This window comes from Leucopleurus acutus (assembly GCF_964270905.1).
Source record: "Leucopleurus acutus genome assembly, chromosome: 11".
NCBI lineage: Eukaryota > Metazoa > Chordata > Mammalia > Artiodactyla > Delphinidae > Leucopleurus > Leucopleurus acutus.
This window is the reverse complement of record NC_139152.1, coordinates 81,416,511-81,437,223: the sequence shown is the minus strand read 5'-3', so window position 1 is coordinate 81,437,223 and position 20,713 is coordinate 81,416,511. Positions and strand designations below refer to the sequence as shown.

The 20,713-nt window shown below is 41.2% G+C and overlaps 1 protein-coding gene across 18 annotated transcripts in view; it reads left to right on the top strand.

Moving 5' to 3' along the window:
• Positions 1-20,713, top strand: part of ANKS1B (ankyrin repeat and sterile alpha motif domain containing 1B) — a gene marked incomplete at both ends in the record, with an annotated part of 1,174,646 nt that overhangs the window by 1,118,509 nt on the left and 35,424 nt on the right. For all 18 annotated transcript variants that reach the window (XM_082850046.1, XM_082850043.1, XM_082850045.1 and 15 more), the window contains 4 exons: positions 371-499; positions 2,401-2,472; positions 17,400-17,411; positions 18,737-18,823. In XM_082850046.1, coding sequence (XP_082706172.1) covers positions 371-499; positions 2,401-2,472; positions 17,400-17,411; positions 18,737-18,823 — 300 coding nt within the window. The remainder of the gene's footprint in view (positions 1-370; positions 500-2,400; positions 2,473-17,399; positions 17,412-18,736; positions 18,824-20,713) is intronic.

Sequence of the window (20,713 nt, the reverse complement as noted above, 5' to 3'; positions counted from 1 at the left end):
TCTGAATGCAAAAGCAGTTCAAACTAAAAATTTCAGTTAAGTTTAAAAACAGAAAAGTCTTTCAAAGATTGTATGTTCTTTTCTGTTGGAACAGAAAATTAGTAAATCATTTATGAATATATTCATGTTTTATTTTAAAATTACTTACCTTAGGGTGTCATTCGAAAAATAGAATAGGTCAACTTCTTTCATACCTCAAAAATTAACTCAGCTTTGGGAAATATGATGCTAAGACATATAAAACCATAACAAACATATAATATACATTTGCACATTTACAGCACACAGGTATAAGATGAACTCAGGCCAGCTATAGGGAATGAACTTGGCCTACTGCTCATGTTACCTCTAGAATAAATGTGATTTTCAGACAGGAGACTGGGGAGAACCTTCCATTACCTTGCGACCTCCAAACGAAGCCACAGCCTCAACTCCAGTGCAGTACTGGCAACACCACCCGGAAAAGCTCATCTTCCAGTCGTGTGATTACAAAGCTTTTGTAAGTTACCCAGAATTCAGTACTTGGGTACCAGCAGGGATAGAGGGTACATTTCTAACCTGTTTACTTTTATATTGAAGGTATCCCCAAATGTCCATCACTGAAATTCCTAAAATGTTTTCCCCTTTTCTTTTTTCTTAAAGTAGCCTTCTCACCACAGAGAAAGTCCAAATAAATAGAGCTTTATAACCCTTTTAATCTTGTAAGCTTAAGGTCTGTTTTATCTTCTTATATAGTTGTATATTTTAAATTAAATGTGATAAACTGCTATCTTAAAATGGAAATGAGTATAAATACAGCACATATAGACATTTCCACTTACAAATCTCAAAACATTGGGTTTACTGCTCTATGTAAATACCACATTCTTTTCATTGTCATCATTTGGATTATATTACAGTACTGGGCTTTTTTTTTTTTTTTTTTGGAAATAGGAGAGAGAATCAGGCTTAGCTGAGAATTGTGAATGATATGAACAGGTAGATGTTCAAAAGATACCATTGGTTTGGGGGCAGGTGGTTGTCATGACTACAGCAGGGAAAGTGGCTGAACCCAGGACAGAGCATTGAAACTGTCTCTTTAAAATAAATGTTTCAATTAGGACAAAGTTTCCTGATACCTTAAAAGATAAGGATTTCACCACGATCATTTTCCTTAATTTGATGAAGATGTGGATGTTCTGATTATCTCACAGTAGTTCAGGCTTTTTTTTTCATTTTGTGCTCTCTGCACCCCTTTAACTGCTTATATCTTGAAGCATTGGTCTCATTTCAATAGTGATCTTCCCAGAACTGGGGGATTGAAATGCCTCCCTCCTCCAAGGCTCAAATGCCAAATCCCTGAGCCTTTCTTGGAAGGCTTTGACCAAACCCTCTGCTATTGTGCCCTTGCACAACCTCTTCAAGTCAGGGACCTCCCAGGTCGGTAGGACTGATTCCCAACCCAGTTTTTGCAGAGTGCCAGGGTCTCCTCAGTCATGTCAGGAAAATAATTATTTTAATGCACTCTTTTAAAAAAGACATATAGAGCTCTTTCTATTTTTTGAAGGGAATTAGAGAAAAATGATAAATGGAAAGAGCCCCGTTGAAGCTTCAAAAGGTTGAAGGGGAGTCAACTGATAGAAGGACAAAATAGACATTTTGCTAAAAACTATTTGCCCCCCCAGCCAGAATTTGAAGCATGCGTGACAATTTGTACCAAGGCAGTATTGGAGCCGATCACCTAACGGCAAAGTTTTTGGTCATTCCCGGGAGGAGACATTCTCATCCTTCTCCTGCCCCATTCAGCCCCTCCAGCGTCAGTTTGCACCAAAGACTCAGCTCTCTGGGCTGTGGAACAACTGTGAATGACATTCCCCCTCCCCGCACGCTCCCAGCCTGTTCTCAAGTGGATCAACCACAGGGCACACAGCTGTGAATGAAAAAGGTCCAAAACTGCCTCTCTGCCTCAGAACAGCCTAACGTTAATTACCTATGCAGCCAACTAAGTCCAAATGGGGTGCATGTTGCTTAGCTTCTCAGCTGTCTCATACAACCCTGTAATTACATAGATAGTGATGTGATTTATTTTTGCAGACATAGCTGCCTCAAAAAACAAGGGAGAACATTTTTAGATGCCCCCGTTTTGCAGTTAAATATGATCTGAAAGATGGCGTCTTTAGAGACTGCTACAGTTTTATTATAAAGAGCAATTTACAGCTTTCAGAACTGTGCTTAATTCTGCTGCATTCTCTCTATACGTGCATTTATTTGTTAGAATTAGTTACCGTTAGTTTTTAAAAGTTACACAGCAGCCTACAGCCAGGAAACCTGGCCAGTAGTACTTCTACAGTCTGCTTTTAAATTGCTACTCATATTTATATTCTGTTTTTCATAAATCGTTAAATTTTTTTTGTATTTCAGTATTTAGGTTCTATGCTGATAAAAGAGCTCAGGGGGACAGAATCAACCCAAGATGCTTGTGCAAAAATGCGGGTAAGTTTGCCAAACCATTTTATTTCTAGTCACTGAAATACTAAATACTGGCTGTGGATACAGATTGCCACTTTTCAGATTACTATTTTCTTCATCTGTTGGTCTGCTGAATCACATTGGTGTTATATAAAAAGGTGTTTGGGTTTTTTTCATGTTTTTATATTTGAGCTTATGTCACTGTAGTTTGAGCTGATGTCTATTTAATTCAGTTACTCTTATTTTTAAAGATTTAAAGTAATTTTATATACATTGATCATTCTCCAGATTAGGAGAAAAATGACCTTCAGTTTACTACAAGAAAATGTTTTAAGCACCCACTTGACAGTCTGAGAATATTTATTGAAAAGACTGCCAACTAACTAAAAATTAACAAATGGAGAATACTGAGAGCATATTATAAAAAGCTCGTTTTCCTTATGAGCCTTCTTAATTATTCATTTCTTAATGTAAGAAAAACATTCAACTCTGAGCTGAATCATACAAGGACACAATGTTGACAGAAACGGCAATTCCAAATGTCTGTGATTGGTGGCTGCTGGGTTCTGAGGAGTCTGTATTAGCCAAACTGATTCTCACTCACACTGCAGATCCATGTGACCTTTTTCTTTCATGTGTCCCTATTCTTCTTCCTCCATGGCACATGTGTAGAGGATATGGTGATATCTGACTAATGATACAAATTAAGAATATCGGACTTAGTCCGTATAGCAACTAATCAGGGTCAAATTTAAGATCATTAGCAAGTGAACCCTAACTTTTGTCATTTATTTTATATGAGCACCTTTTGATGGGAAATACTTAAAAGCATATAATTTAACAGTTACAAAGGTAAACATGTAATGTCCATTGCTCATGAAAAGCTCAATACATGTGAATCTTCATGAATTTGACACCTCAGTAATGTAATCGTCATTTTAATATTTTGATCATTTCAGTAGCAGAAAAACTGAAACAGTTATCCTTCTATTTGATGTAGTTATACTTAAATTGTCAGGACCAGTGAATCTTTATCCCAGGTACTGTTTAGATGAAAAACACTGTGACGCGTGCAGCAACTCAAGTTCTAGTTCTGTTGCTGCTTACTTGCCTTAGGAGTCAGTTTTTAGTCATAATAATAATAACTGGTAGCATTTACTGAGTAGTTACAGTGTGCCAGTCTTCTGTGCTGAATACTTTGAGTGTTCAGCTTATCCAGTCTTTACTACAAAGCTATAAAGATTAGTACAATTGTTGATCCCATTTTGCAGATGGAGAAACTGAGGTTTAGAGAGCTTAAATAACTTTCTCAAGGCCCAGCAGTGAATAACTTGCCAATCTGGGACTGGGTCTATCTGACTCCAGATCCCAAGCTTTTAACTACTACATTCATCTGCTTCTTCTGGGCCTCATTTTCTTAGAAGGTAAGGACATTGGACTGGATGCCCATTAGGGTTCTTCCTGGTTTTATAATTCTGGGAATCTTGTATACTAAATATCTATCTGATCTAAATTATGTCACCAGTGAACAATAAGAAATGGGAAAGGTTTTCAATCATCAAGCCTCCTAATAATTTTGGAGCTATTTATGAAGATGTCTAAGAAATTAACTTGGCATCTCTGATTTAATACACCTGAGTCCAGCCACTTCGATGTGGTAATGAGCACAAATAGCGCATAGAGCACATAGCACCATTTAAAATACACCAAATCTGCGATTTGAATTTCAGTCAATTTCTTAAAATTAAGTGGATCTGAAATTTCATTTGGATGGCAATAGCAAAACCATTTTAATAGTCTCGGTGGAGAATAATTTAGTTAAATACTTGTCTGTTGCTTAAAATGAAAAGGCCATCTATTTAGAAGCCAGTCTTCTGTTCTTTAGGGCGTTTATCCAGTTTGCTGCCCTTGGTGTTACTTTGGGTAGTTTGCATGAAGATAAGAACTTTATCGCTTCTTAGGATATCATAAACCCTTATTTCCCATCTTGATTAAACAAACATCAGTCTTTGATACAGTAGCTGAAGTTGCACTCACTGGGTTCACCAGAGCCTTTCACAACCAGAAGCGCAGATTTGATCTGTTACGTGGAACTATTGAATTGTGAATTAGAGCTCTCACCAACTAAAAATGGTGTGGATCTCAACTTGCAGTTGATGTTCAGTTTGAACATCCAGTTGCTGTTTTCTCTCTTTTCAACATGGTTGCATTTCAGCCAAAAGTCCCAGTGTAATCCAGTCTCCCCAGGGGAAATACTTGAGGGCACAGATGATCTTAAAATTGATATACCGTAATGTCACTGGGCCAAAGTATGGTACACTAAAACTTTACCTGGTTTCCTCTTTCAGTTCAATTGAAAAAAAAAAAGTTTTCAATTCAACAGTATGAATTTTAGCTGAAATTAAAATTTCTTTCCCAGTAAGAAGTAAATCAGTGTAGTTCCTTATTCTGAGAACTATTTCCTTAAATGTGTTTTTGTTAACAAAGATGACTACAGTTCGGCTCCTGCTGTCACTGAGTACGATTCAGTGGAGGAGGCCAACATGTTAACAGTAATTCTAGGAGTAGCAGAAGTATCACCATAGAGGTGTCTTCATGTTGCCATCAGGTGTGGTCTCCTAAAATCAGTTTATTGGGATTAATAACAGTTAACAGTTGAGAACTGTGGGCCGGGCCCTGCACAAGTGAAATGTACATTAATTCATTTAATCATGAGGTAAGTATTGCTATTGTCCCCACTTTCCATATGGGGAGACAAAGGCCAAGGAAGGTTAAGTAACTTGCCCAAGGTCACCCAGCCAGTGAGTAGTGGAACCAGGATTTGAACCCAGGCAGTCTAACTCCACCACCCATACTCGAATCCCCAGGCTGTACCACCTCTCACATGTGCCAGTGGAACGTTTATTGTCCTGAATTTTAAAATAACTGAAAAGGTGGATCATTTATGTTGATAAAGAAAGAACTTTAGAAACCCTCAAAGAGTGTGTAAGATTAGTACCAACTAAATTAAACCATTTAGCTAACAAACATATGTAGTAATTTGGGCTACATTCCAATGTACTAACATAAATAAAAATTTCAGGAGTTTTTTTTGCATCCTTAGCAACTATAAATGTTTTTGTTCCATAACACTTACTTTAACACATTCAGTTTGCCCCAGCAGAAACCAAACACAGTTTTCCCTTCTCTGATAGTCATGATTGGTTATTTTCTGAGTTTATCTAAACCTGTTTATTCATCTCTAAGGTCCCGTCCGTTCTGAAATAAAGATAATTCTACACTACTCTCCTGGTGTTCTATTATACACCTATTATTTCAATTAAAAATACACCATAACTAACAGACATGTGTGAGATGATAGTAATTCATATCATTCTGCAATATGGAATCACTTCTCTCTTTGTTCAGGTTAACCAGTCTCTTTCCTCTTCAAACTGTCTTAAGATTTTTTAATTAATAGACTTAACTTTTAGAGAAGTTTTGGGTTCACAAGAAGATTGGGCATAAAGCACAGAAAGGTCCTTCCATCACCACCACCCTCACAGTTTCCCTTGTTACTAACATCTTGCATTAGTGCGGTATGTTTGTCACAGTTATGAACCAATATTGATATATTATTATTAACTAAAGTCCATGGTTTACATTAGCATTCGTTCTTTATGTCATACAGTGTTTTGGGTTCTGACAAGTGCATGATGTCGTGTGTCCACCATTACGCTACCGTACAGAATAGTTTCACAGCCTAAAAATCCCTTGTGCTCCACCTACTCACCCCTTCTCTCTGCTGCTACCGTAACGCCTGACAACCCTGACCTTCTTGTTACATCCACAGTTTTGTCTTTTCCAGAATGTCATGTAGTTGGAATCATACAGTATGTAGCCTTTTCAGACTGGCTTCTTTCACTTAGCAGAATGCATTTAAGGTTCCTCTGTGTCTTCTGTGGCTTGATAGCTCACTTCTTTTAATCACTGAGTAATATTCCCTTGTATGGATGTACCATAGTTTGTTTATCCATTCACCTATTGAAGGCCATCCTGGTTGTTTCCAAGTTTTGGCATTTATGAATAGAGCTGCTGTAAACACTTTTATGCAGGTTTTCATTGTAAGATTCCCCCCATCCCCGGAAGAATTATCTTCTGAATTGTGTTTAGTGAAAAAGAATCAATAGAAACCTGCAAGAAACCCTGATCATTTTGTAAGTAAAATTGTAGTTTTTGCCTTATCTTTTAGAGTTTTTTTTTTTTTTTAAATAAAAGCCTACGAGACTATCCATGTCCTGATACTGAGGCATCCTTTTAGCAAGGATCATTTCTATGAATTATTTTGCACCTTAGTGGTACAACTGGGCTGCTTATTTCCTTTCCCATGATAGCTTTACAGACATGTCTATTTAAAATTAAAAATTTAAAACATATTAGTAATATGTCAGGAGTTGTGACAGATATCCGTTTAATCTGAACACATTCATTTCATGCTGCCTTTATGTTCCTGGTTGGGTTTTCCAGCTAGATTTGGGCTCAGAGCCAGAGTCTTCCTTTCTAAAAGGGTTCCTGAGAGGAATCCTAGCTCTACGGTCCTGAACACGATCCTCCCCTAACATATTCCCCACAGAACATGGAACCTTCCCTCTGTCACACCTCACATAACACTGTGTGACGTCTGGTCACACCTGCCCTGTGCCCCTTAGAAGGCAGGAACCGTGTGTGCTGTGTCCCCAGGGTCTGCTGATAATAGCTACCTTACGAAGTAGCTGTGATGGTTCCATGAAGTAATGCCTGTGAAGGGTCTAGCTCAGTAAAATCTTAAAACACGTGACCTCTTCCTCCAAACGTTGGAAAAACAAGTAAACTGATGGATAGATTTGCTTTGGATTATTTCATTTGTTTTTCCCCACCTCTGATGGGGTCCTTACCCTGGTTTTCTATGTATACAGTATATATGAGAGTATTCAGAAACGTAGGGACCCTGCACTCTTCTTTCCAATTTTTAAAGGTCATTGCCAAAAGCAAGAAAAAAATGAAGGAACACTGTAGATACGATGTTATATGTAATGTTGCATTTCATATTTAGGGGAGGTAATTCTATTGGGAGTTGCTTCTTTTAACTAATGTGTCCACAGGACTGAACTTTACAAAGCAATAAATAGATTGCTTGGGGCTTTCAGTTCTCTTTGGCATGATTAGCTCCCACTTCAAGATTCTAAGAGGTACCGTGTTTGGTGAAGTGAGGAATTTGTTCTGGCAACAGGAGGTCCTACTATTCCATTTTGCCTCCCTAGACTTACTCATACCCCATCCCCTAACCCTGAGTTTTGCCCCAGGGAATATTTATCACTAATATATAGCACTCTCTCACTTCCCTCATTAAATGTACCATAAGGAAACATCTGCTACTGTAAGAGGTAGGCCATTCTATTCAATTTAATACTCTGAAATCTGACTTTCCCCTAATCCCATAGTCGACGGTTAGAAAGGTTCACAGGTGTCACAGGTGTTTGCGTTCAAGGACATTTCCCTAAAAAAAAAAAAAGAAAACAAAAAGAAATATCTGTTCTCAACTACAATAAGGTAGAAATTGGCCTTTCTGATGTAAGAAAGGAAATATTTTAAAATTATGTTTAAGTCAGGAATAAGCAAATCTTCCAGTGTACTTCGGTTTTGGAACCTCTGTTTCCCAAAGGGCTTAGACAGTTTCACCATGGTTCAGACTTCTTGTTGAGTCTGTTCCCTTTAACTTTATATGCTTTTTAAACTTTTAATCTGGAAACAATTCTAAAGTTGAATTTTAATATAGATTTCCAAATAATCATCTGTGCCTTGGTTGAAGTGTGAAGACCATCTTTTTTCTGTGTTTGCAAGGAAAGAAATTAACGGCAGAGAATGGATTGGAAAGCTTGAAAAAAGGTAGATTTTAGAATCAGGTGGAAATGTTTAATTAAGAGACTCTTTCCTTAGGAGAGGCTCAAAGTGAAGTCATGTTTAGTCCTTCTGTCCTCATACAAATCCCTTCTCTGAGGAGCTGTCATTTTCAGAAATAATTTCAGGGACTACTTCTTAGGAACCAGGCTGGGAAAAAAACCTAAAAACAACTGTTTTTTAAAAGTTTCTGTTGCCCAAGTTTCAGGAAAGAATCAAGTTTTATCTTTCACTCTCTCAAAAGTACTGCACGAGGCAGGTAAACACAGGTCTAAGCCCTTGAATGTGGTGTGTGTGTCTGTGTGTGTGTATTAAGATAGCAATACACACAACGAAACAGCTGCCCTTCTAACCCCTGTCACTGTGCTTTGCTCGTGTGTACTTTTTGCTTCGTGAGTATTGTATTTTCCTAGGAGTCTACCCAGTGGAACACCAAACGGTCCCAATCACCGTATCCCATATCATCTTCATACCCCAGTTCTCTTTACTTTTTATTTTTGTTTTTATTACTCTCGTTACTGGCTTTTCTCCCATGTGACACCCTCACTGCTCCACATCACTGAAAGATGTCATGCGCCTCTTCTGTCTTTAATTTCCACTTGTCTGAAGCCCTCTTTCTAAACATAGTGAGTCAGTTGTTTTGGGTTCAGATACATTGTCCTGCTGAACATTCCCTGTCGCAGCCACCGTTTCACTGCAGTCCGAGTACGTTCCGCAGAGATTATTCAGTTACGCTGACAGATTTTGATTTTACTTCTGCCCTCCTTTGCCAGTGGGGTGCTGTGCTTTGAAAAGCTAAGCGAAAGCATTAATCCTCAGAATAACAGTAATAGCCCAAATCTATTGATGTTCACTACATGCTAGGCACGGAATTATGTCATCTCACAACAGCTCCACAAAGGAGATGCTATATTAACATACCCATTTTACAGATGAAGTAACTAAGGCAAAGGGAGGTTAAAATACCTAGCCACATAGTTTGAAAAGGGTGGAGCTAAGACAGAAATCCAAACATACCCTCCTGTGCTCTTACTGTAATGAGTAGAGGAGGCCCTGGAGGAAGGAGCTTATCATTGGGTCCCTTCATAAATTCAGGATGACACCACGCACACACACACAAACACACACGCTCGGAAGCTGTACTTAAATGTGATAGACTGAAAAAGTCCGTGTGTTTTTGCACATGTTTACAGTTGACTTTGCTAACTTAAAAAATCTTAACTTTTTTAAACTTTACATTTGCTTCTTACAAAAGCAATACACATTCACTATTATTCAACTTTCAAATAGGGATATAGAAAAGAGAAATAAAAACAACTGTAGTTTTACCACGCAGAAGTGGTAAACACCCCTCTGTTAACACCTCGTTTGTACATAATCCTCCAGACTGATTAGTTATGCGTTTACAGGCATCACTTTTCGACAAAAAATGGAAATATTCTGAGCCTGTTTATAATCTATTTTTAAATACAATATATTTTGAAACATTTTTATTCCAATAACTGTTCATCCCCAATATTATTTGCGCTGGTTGAACAATATTCCAATCCATAACTGAACCAAACTTATTTAACCAGTTCCCCTTTTTGGTCATTAGGTCATTTTCAGTTTTTTCCAATTATAACCAGTACTTTGGGTAACATCCCTATACCTCAGTCTTTTGCAGCTGGTCTGATTATGTCTTTAGAATAAGCCACTAAATGTAGAATGACTGGGTCAAAGAGTATACACATCTTGAAACTCTGGGTAAGTATTGCCAAACTGCCTTACAAAAACATTGTTCCAATTTATACTCCCAGAAGCAGTCCAAGAAGACGCATTGATGTTTGCTTGTCACACCTCTCAGGGGCATAACTTAATATCTTGGATGTGTTCCTAGTTGAGGATGAACTGGGGAACTTTTACGAGAAAACATACATCTCCAGCATGACCTCTGGGCTTATCAGCTCTATCTGGTCAACATCTATTCTAGACATAACTCTAGAATCTGTCTTCAGGACCCAAACTCTTTATTTTATGTGCAGAATGTTTTATACTTTCACAGTCCCCGAGGAACCAAGGGTGAATTAAATACTAGTTAATTGCTCTGAAGACCAAGAGCTGCAGCTAACTGCTAACTAAGGATTTTTGGAAATCACTTGTCAAGTGGAGCATAGTGTGTTTTGATAAATTAATGTCTCTCTGAATTAATGTTAAGATGCAGTACCACTGAGTCTATATGTATAGCAGCAGAGAACAGTTCTGACAGTGACTTTCAATCAAATTGATCAGCTGCATCTTTAGAGCAGAAGTTCTCAAAGTGTGGTCCCCAGACTGGCAGCATCAGCGGCATCTGGGAACTTGTTAGAAATGCAAAATCTTAGGGCCTACCACAGACTTACTGTCTCAGTCTGTTTGGGCTGCTGGAAAAAAAATACCATATACTGGGAGAAATTTATTTCTCATAGTTCTGGAGGCTGGGAAGTCCAAGATCAAGGCACTGGCAGACTTGGTATCTGGCGAGGGCACTTTTCCTGGGTCATAGATGGCCATCTTTTCACCATGCCCTCCTGGCAGAGGGGGCAAGTGAGCTGTTTCAGGCCTCTTTTATAAACACATAATCCCACTCATGAGGGCTCCACTCTCATGACCTAAGCACCCCGCAAAGGCCCCACCTCCTAATACCATCGCATTGGGCGTTAGGGTTCAACAGATGAACTTCGGGGGGACGCAAACATTCGGTCTGTAGCGCTTACTGAGTCAGAAACTCTAGGAGTGGCACCCAACAGTCTGTTATTTACCAAGCACTCCATGTTATTTGAATGCTCTCGAAAGTTTGAGAACCACCGCGTTGGTCCACTGGGCATTCCAGTAAGGCTGCTGTGTAGATAGGCTATCCTGGTAGAACAGTCTGCCACAGTGCCTGGATACCAGCCAGGGCCAGAGGAATAGAGATAGAGGGCATTGCTTTGTGCTGTGCAGACCTGGCCAGGGTGTGTGAGTTACTCCACAGTACAATAGCCGAGTCTTATGCCAGAGGAGGAGTTTGAATGGCTGCTGCTTGCCCACTGTCTCTTCTTGTCACGCGGCCTTACTTAGGCTCTGTATTCGCCCAGCCTTTGGGTCAGAGTCCTTGTGACCAGAAAAGCCCTTGAGAGGTCATTTACCCTCATTTTCCAGCTAAATGAGACTTACCCCTAAGTCATTAGGGATAGATGAGGGAAACTCTTATTAAAGACCAGATGGAGAAACTTCCCAGCTGTCCCTAATAATCATTCTATCCTCTCAAAAAGTCTTTCCTTCTCATCTCACTGCTTGCAGTTTGAGCCAATTTTCTGTTGCCAAAACGAAGTCCTAACCCTTCCCTCCTCCAAGCTGAACTTCACAAGATCTGTGACGCGTTTGCCCCACCATAGGAATCTCTTGGTTCATCTCTAGTCACATCCGTGGTTCTCCTCCAAGGTCTTCAAAGGCCTCCATGCCTGGCTCTGAGTACCTTGGCTCTCTGAAAAGTCTCCTGAGTTCTCCGTGTGTCGAGAGGCTGGGACAGTGGTCCTTCTTTATAAAACTGGCTTCTTCCTCGTTGCTGTACATGAATTCATTTGCTCATTCCTTTAACAATCATGGATTTCAGCAGCTTTTAGATCAAACCCTATGAAATTGCTGATATTGAGCCATTTTTGACCCTTAAAAAAAAAAATGACAACTTCATAGGGTTCACCTGAGACCATGTGCTAGTCATTATAAGAGAGACAAATCGAGAAAGGTGTGGGCCATCCTCAGGTGCCTGAGGGGAGCAGACAGCCCCACCCCAGAGCAGCAGACGCCAAGGGACGGCAGAGGCTCGCAGAGCAGGCGGGGGAGCAAAAGGAAAGCCGTCCCGTCGGCTGGGAGGCCAGAAAGTGACTTTGAAACAGCTTTCCCCAGAAAGTGACTTTGAAACTGAGCTTTCCCCAGAAAGTGACCTTGAAACTGAGCTCCAAAGGGTAAGCGTTCATGTTAAATGGCTGATTTGCGGTCTGTTTTTTCTCTCTTAATAATCCCCGCAACGTAGCTGGTTTTGCTGTATACAAAATCACCACAATATTGCTTGTTTGGTGTATTTTTTTAATCATTTGAAAGTCACTTGAGGCTACCAAACGTAATTGTTTGATCCTATTTTAATTTACTTGCTGAAACTGAATATAATAATTAAGTGTTGAAACTAAGGAAAATATTATATGGCAAAATTAATAGTTATGGGGCTTCCCTGGTGGTGCAGTGGTTGAGAGTCCGCCTGCCGATGCAGGGGACGCGGGTTCGTGCCCCGGTCCGGGAGGATCCCACATGCCGCGGAGCGGCTGGGCCCGTGAGCCATGGCCACTGAGCCTGCCCATCCGGAGCCTGTGCTCCACAACGGGAGAGGCCACAACAGTTTGCGTACCGCAAAAAAAAAAAAAATTAATTGTTATAACTCAGCACTGAATATCTAACTAGAAAGCGTTCTCAGGGTAGCCGTGTGTAGGTTAAAATATGCTCTAAGTTGGATGGCAGTAGACCATTGGGAAATCTGTGCCAGTCTGTGCTTAAAATACGCCAGCAGTTATCGGGGTATTGTAAGAATGAAGAGTCAGTGACCTCCTCCCCGCGGACTGCCTCACTCTTTTTCCTCTCTGTGCTGATTACTGGGCACAGTTGATTCCTGTTAAGAGCATAAATGTCACTCTGGACTCAAATCCAACATTACAGCTCACAGCTGAAGTGTTTTCAGTCCCAATTATAAACCTCTTTGCTCTCATTCACACTTGTGAAAGTCCTGCTCTGAGATGCAAAGATCCCTGCAATCTCACAAGGATATTCTCATACTTTTGATTCTGCATTAGAAAATGAGAAACTATTGATATTTTCAGGGTGTGCTGTAAGGCTAGAACAAAAGCTCAGTGGCAAATTCTTACTTGATACAAATATTCCAAGCAGTTCATAATTTGTCATTTAAAAGGAAAAGAAAAAAGATGGTGGATTTTTGGATTCACCAAGGTTGATTCCTTCCTTGGTGAATCCAAAAATCCCTCTTGAAAAAAAAAATGCTTTGAAAGTGTTCAGTTACTTTTCCTATTAAGTACAATATTTCAGAACAATATTCAGTCCACCTCCAGATAGAAAATTATGATCCCTGTTCTGTATGATGCTTAAAAACAATATAAATCCAAGTGCTAAATAAAGGACTGGCTTTAAATTGAACATTCAAAAGTTGCATTTTATTTTAGGTTTCAGAAATGTAACATCTCTATATAACTAAATACTGTTTCTCTTAGAATAATAAAAGGATAGTCATCTTAAATCAGGAAATTGTGAAGAAAATACAATGGAATATCACTCTATTCTTTCAGCTTTCAGTGGGAGAACAAGATGCTGCAAAGGTTAAGTTAATTTGGGGCATTACCCCTGAGTATGTAGCTGATTAGGTATGCAGAGGTCCTCATTACAAATTAGTCTCTCCTGTGAAGCTGGCACTGAAGGGAGGGGCTTTGAGGACTCCGGGAAACCTCAGAAATTCCACAGAGTGGGGCACAGTAAAAAGCAATTAGAAACAAAAGGGAACCACAAAAGAAAGTTTGCCCTGAGCATTTTACTGAGGAAATGGGCCTGAAGAAGAGAATTCTGTTTATACAAATAAATAAAGCTTCAATGTTTAACATACACGTATGGGAGTATTCACCATCCAGAAACACAGCGAAGCATGAAGATAGGTCATAGAAACCAAGCTGCCTGAGAGCAGATGCTTTGTAACCTGAGCAGTGGTGTCCAGACTAGGTGCCTTTGTCCCTGGGCAGGAGAAGAAGGTGATTACAACCCTGAAGGGAAGCTGGGGAGGGTGGGACTTCAGCTGCCTGGGACCAGGCTGAAGCCCCGAGCTCACATTTTGATATCTGAAAAGCCTTCCTAAAATGAAGCACTTATTGGATTTCTTGCCTCCCTGGTTAGCCAGTGAAGACTCAGTATATTTACCTTCTTTCTGTGCGCTTTCATCTTTCATTAAAATTATGTGTGAATAGACCTCTCTAAAGCTCTGTAAAGTACACCGTCAGAAAATCCTCTAGATTCTAGAGTCCAGAAAGAGGTTGGATCCGTATCTCTTATAGAAATATAATCGCCTTAACAGAGGTGCATTACCCTGAAGACCTCCCACAGCCCCTTTGAAGTCTGCGGCTGGCCAGATCCATCATCTTTTTATCTTGACTCAGTGGAAGAAGAAGTACAGTTTGGGCTGCAGGTTGGAACCTGTGGCCACCCGCAATACAGCCTGCCTCGATGGGACCCCAGTGCGGCCTCCAGTTAGGAAAGCAGGGCTTCTTGCCACCCACGGAAGAGAAAGAAATGACCATCCTTTATCTTTTCTTCTTTGTTTAGCTTGGCTGGACATACGATGTGAAATCTTAGTATCAGGACAGAAGTCCCCGCTGATGCCCTCATTTCAGCCTAAGAGCCTGTGTCCTGACCTGCCTGTCTTTCTAGCTCTCTGGTCCCCCTCTTGGCATTCATTGCACTGTGTTCTTTTCTGTGTCTGCTGTCACCGTTGTCCTGAAGCTGCTCTTGATAAAATCAGCAACAAATTTTTCTACTTGCCCAAACCAGGGGTTTCACCCAGGAAACACAGTAAAAGTAGCGGCCACTCCTATGTGTGCCAGCCGCTGTGCCAGGCACAGATTTTTAGGCCTTTTTAGTCCTCCTGGCATCAGGCACTGCTCCCACCTTCTAAGGAATCTTCTTCTGGACTTGTGATACTGCTGTCAGGTTTCAGATTCCTTCATTGACTCTTCTTACCCATTTCTTAAGTATTAACCATCCCCTGAGGGGTGATTCTTAGACCTCCTCTAGTTCACTCTTTGAGCCACTTTATCTGCTCCCATATCCTCAGCCACCCCCTCAATGTGGTTGGATTTCCAGATCTGAAAATGCTTATTTCCAGTTTTCTAGTGGACATCCCCACAGGATTATCACATTCGAGAGGGTTTCATGCGAACGCACATCCCCCTCCAGGGTTCCTATCTCGGCTGACGGCCTCTTTGTCCGCGGCGTCCTCCCGCTCGCCCATCTTCTGTCCGGATCAGTCAGCAGGTCCTCGTGATTCTTCTTTAGCAGAATGGTGGCCCCCCCCTCCATTCTCCAGAGCATCTACTTCAACTCAGGTGCTTAGGTTCTCTCAATTGAATTTACACCACAGCTTCCTGCCTCCCTGCATTCAGCCTCTAGCTATTCCAGTCCATCCAACCACCAGAACTATCTTTTTGCAACAGAGATCTGATCCCTACTTAAAAGCTTCCAGTGGATCCCAGCTTGGTGGAGTAAGTCACAGTCTTCCAAACCTATTGTACCAGCCTCAGCTCCCACCAATTACCCAAACCCACTATATTATTTCTCATTTCCAAATGTTTATGTGTGTGTTGATTCTGCAGCTAAAACAGCTTCTGTGTCCTCTTCTGCCACATGGAAAATTCCTATCCAACCTTTAAGAGCCAGGTCGGTCACCCCTAGCGGGCAGCCGGTGTTAGTTGAATGAATGGATGAGGACTTGCCCACTTCCTCGTGCAGAGTGAGGCTCTCCCTGCTCAGCACTCTGGAAGCATTCTGTTCACATCTCTGTCCCATTTGTCACCATTTGCGTTATAGCTGCTCTCCGTATCAGACCAAGCCAGGAACGGTGATGTGTGCTTCATGTGCCCCTTCCTCTCCCTCTCCCATGGCAGACGTTGTTCCCAACCCTCTTTACGACAGAGCCCAGACACAGGCTCAGAATCCTTCTCAACACGGCACTAGACAACCACTCTCAGCAGACCGCAGTCTGCACACAGTCTGAGGTCTGTGTGACATCCCCCAAAGAAGACTCTGCATTTTTCCAGCACATGGGCCGCCTACCTAGTATAACCACTCAATTGCTCAATGAAACAGAAATGGGTTTTTCTCTTTTCTTTAGGGGGTTTTTCTTGATACTACATGAAGTGTTGGTATTTTAACCTTGGATTAGGTGTATATTATTTCATGTTACAGATAGATCTGTCCACGAGAATGTATTCACAGCAAGAGATGAGCGAGGTGATTTGTTAAAACCCATTGTTACTCTTTGCAAAGAATTCTTCACACACACACACACACACACACACACACACACAAACACACACGTTCAGTCCACCAAACCACTGCCTGTTCCTTCCCCCTCTCTACGGATTCAGCCCACAGCCTTGCCTTACAGCCAGCACACTGCATGTTATTTCCTCTAGCCTTGCCTTCACTTAATCTTGCACATTGTTAAGAGTTGGTTGGATAAAGCATTAAAAAAGATAAAAATATCCTTACATTCCAATTTCATAATATCTCTTTTCGGCAATCACAAAAGAAAACTGTTAAGTCTGGGTAATTTTAAAACTAGTTAAAAAGCACTTCGAGGGAGCTGCTTTTTTTCTATACTGTATGAAACAGTTAATATTAAATAGTAATACTCTCAGTAATCCATTTTCTTTGTCTTTGACGCGGGTATAGTAGCTATCAAAAAGATGTGTCAAAAACAACCAGGAAAATGTGAAGCACCTTTTCCATGGCTCAAGTGAAAGATGAAATATAATTATCATTACTGAGTTCAATGAGTTTCATTCACACTATCCAACCTTCTTTCATTCTGGTCACATTTTCAGAGTTTAAAAATGGAAAATGGGTAATAATAAATGAAGAAATCAAGAAAGTTCGTATTTTTCTCGGTTTCCTTAATATACATAAGACAGCTGGTTGTGGAACACTCAGAGCAGAAGGCTCTTGCATGTCAGTCATCAGACGACTGTGCAATGCAATAAACAGAACGATGAGAAAACAGTAAAAGCAGGGGAGAGACAGGGTCTGGAAAAGCCTGCAGTAATCTCTAAAGTAACAGGTTCCCTGCATCAACATATATCTGTAGAGCCTATTCTCTTTACCGTTTAATGAGTCTGTGCTGTCTGTGAATTACTGAAATGGTTTCCTCTCACCTTTTTATGTATTTTCTCTCCTATTATGTTCTCACCTGTCTTGTCTGGAAAATCCATCAGGCTAACTGTCAGGTAGGTTCTTCTTGATGTTTCATGTGATTATTAGGAGTATCCACAGCAGGAAATGAAGTAAACAGACTGTGAGTGACCTGTGATGAATGATGAAACTAACCAGAAAAGGCAGTTGCTAAATTACAGAGAAACTTTTTGCAGATGCATAAAACTGTAGAAGCTGCAAACTGTAAGCACATTCAGCCATTGTGAACATCTATCGTAAGAACTTAGCCTAAGGGATTACAGCAGCTCTGAATGATAAAGTAGGTTGCCCGCACTGTCTGGTTTTGCTGTGGCTGAAAATACAGCCTGCCCCCAGAGGGCTCAGTTGTCATGGAGTGGTATTATATCCTATGTGGCCATGAGCAATTCTGCTGTAAACTATCAGCTTTTATAGATTTGGCCAGGTCCAAGAAAAATTCACAACGATGTTTTTTGTTTTTTGTTTTTTTGTGGTACGCGGGCCTCTCACCGTTGTGGCCTCTCCCGCTGAGGAGCACAGGCTCCGGACGCGCAGGCTCAGCGGCCATGGCTCACGAGCCCAGCCGCTCCGCGGCATGTGGGATCTTCCCGGACACACAAACCCGTGTCCCCTGCATCGGCAGGCGGACTCTCAACCACTGCGCCACCAGGGAAGCCCCACAATGTTTTTTTTTTAAAAGATCTTTTTGATGTGCACCATTTTTAAAGTCTTTATTGAATTTGCTACAATATTGCTTCTGTTTTTATGTTTTGGTTTTTGGGCCACAAGGCATGTGGGATCTTAGCTCCCCGACCAGGGGTCAAACCCACACCCCGTGCGTTGGAAGGCAAAGTCTTAACCACTGGACCACCAGGGAAGTCCCCACAATGATGTATTTTAGATCCCTGTTTTAAGTACGTATTCAGGCATGCCTTGTGCCTTGAAGAAAGAGAGAGACTAGGAAGAAATGGGGAGAGGTGGCATGTATTTTGTTAATGCTAAACTCATCCTTAGAGTTCAATCTGACGTGGCTTAACTCTAGTCAAAAGAATAGTTGCTTGAAATTGCATAGGGGACAGAGCTGTTCATTTCTCCCCTTGGGGTCAGGGAAAGGGCGTATTCCTTCACCCACATGGAGCAGCGGAACAAGCTCTTTTTAGATCCTCAAGTGCAAAGCAGATACTTTATAAACCCAAACCGTAGCTAAGCCCAGGAGGAGAGACATACATTTAAATTAGAGTGTGTTTGGTGTGTGTTTGGTGTGTGTGTGTGTGTATTGTTTTTAGCTTGAGCTCATTTTTATCTTTCAAGAGAAAGAATTATGTGCTGCAGTTGCCATGGAACACAGACTGCTCTAATAGCTTTCTAATTTTAATTTCAGAAGTCTACAGAGCAAATGAAGAAGGTCCCTACTATTATTCTTTCAGTCTCTTATAAAGGAGTCAAATTTATTGATGCAACAAATAAGGTGGGTACCGCACCTCTCTTTGGTTTAGACACCAGATACAGTCCTGAGTCAATGATCTAAAATCCGTTGCTTCCCATCATACCCAACCTCCCCCATTTTAATCACTCCTCACCCCTGACTTTCATGATCCCTAAAACAACTGTACACACACACACACACACACACACACACACATACACACACACACACACACACACACGCACACACACACAGGGGGGCACATCGCATTTGGGGGCTTGATCTAGGATTCCTACACATACTTTGCTTTCACTTTTCCCTGGTACCTTCCTTAGTAGACTGTGGCCACTCAGTATCTGGCATGTCCCTTTGGATCCAGAGAATATTAAAACAGAAAAAAAATCATGTCTAGTGTGAAAATGTACCAGTGTCATCATTCCTCCACCAGAGGAAGTGTATGTTACCAGGTGAAGGGCTAGAACATTTGTGTTTTCATTGCTCCAGAGATAGGCCTGTCCTTTCTTTTGATGTATGTAATGAATACCTGACACAGGGAACCCATGCTCTGGCGTTTACATCATATAATTGCATTTCGTTCTCAACTATTGAGATGGAAGCGAGGGTTCCACCTGTATTGTTTTCTTAAGAGACACAATCAGAAAAGAAGCTCAGGCCGTGCTGTGACTCTGCGGTGACTTCGTGCTCACAGTGGGAACAGCTTGTGGGCCCTGAGGTCAAGTGTAGACATCTGGGTTGCATTTTACTTAGAAAGTGTCCTTTCTTGGCAAAGGTGACAGAGTGCAGGTGCTAGACTAGGAAACTCGGGTATGACCACTCTCACCCTCCATAAATTCAAGCCTGACCTGCTCCTCCTCCAGAACCCCCAAATGTCCTGCATTTTCGTCTTACGTCCTTCCAACCAAAAAAGTGTAGAAATAGGGGAAATGAGGTAATGCCCATTGGTAAACACCATTTGTATTCTGGACTGCCTCCCTAGTCCTCCCAGCTGGACCCACTCCACTCTGGAGAAAGGAAACAAAAGTCATGAAACAGGTGAATTTAAACAATGGAAATTTAGGACCACGGCAGCTGGATTTAGATCCAGGGAAACGTCCCGTGGGCAGTGACCCTTGACCATCCATAATAAACCTGAGCTTCTGAATCGACCAGTTCAAAGCCTTCCCAGTTTGTTTTCTGTAATGAAGAAGATTGCCACGTCAGCAGGCAGATAAGGCCAAGCTCCCCAAGTCTACTTAGAACCACCTCCCGGGTTTAGAAGCTGTTCTGAAACTCAAGCCGAAAGCTGGTAACTCAGTCTGGTCATGCTAGGTGATGACACCCAAAGCACACTCAGAGTCAGATGCCTCACGTGGAATGATGCTCCAACCCGGCAATATGTCATTGACAGTTACTGCTGTCAGGTTACAGTTATGGAAACTCTGATCAGAAAAATCCCAGTTGATTTGCCTTTTTATTTCTTGGAAGCAACTTTAGGTGCTGGTGCACAAACTTCCTTTAGCCCTAGATTATAGTCAGTTGGCTTTAAAAGTTTCTAAACTTTATGGAACTCTGATTGAAGATAGCATTGCTTTCACTGTTATCTAAATTTCAAGAAAGGCTTTGGCATTTGGATTTTTTTTTTACCTAACCTGGAGCAACTGTCTCTACCCCATTTGCACTTGAAAAACATGAATGGCAGTATGTTATTAGCTTATGAGTCTGACACTCTCTTAGATTAACAGCCTTGGCAGGCTTGGATTCTGACAGTTTCTGAGCAAGTGGTATTTGGCCTGAGAAGTTTCCAGAGTCTTAAGGCTGTCATCCTATGAAGCTGGTGGTATGACTGGGTGTGTCTGTATTAACTGCATCCTCTCTAACCCACTCTCCACCATCAGAGGAAGGAGAGAGCGCTATCGGCCCTGTGGCATTTTG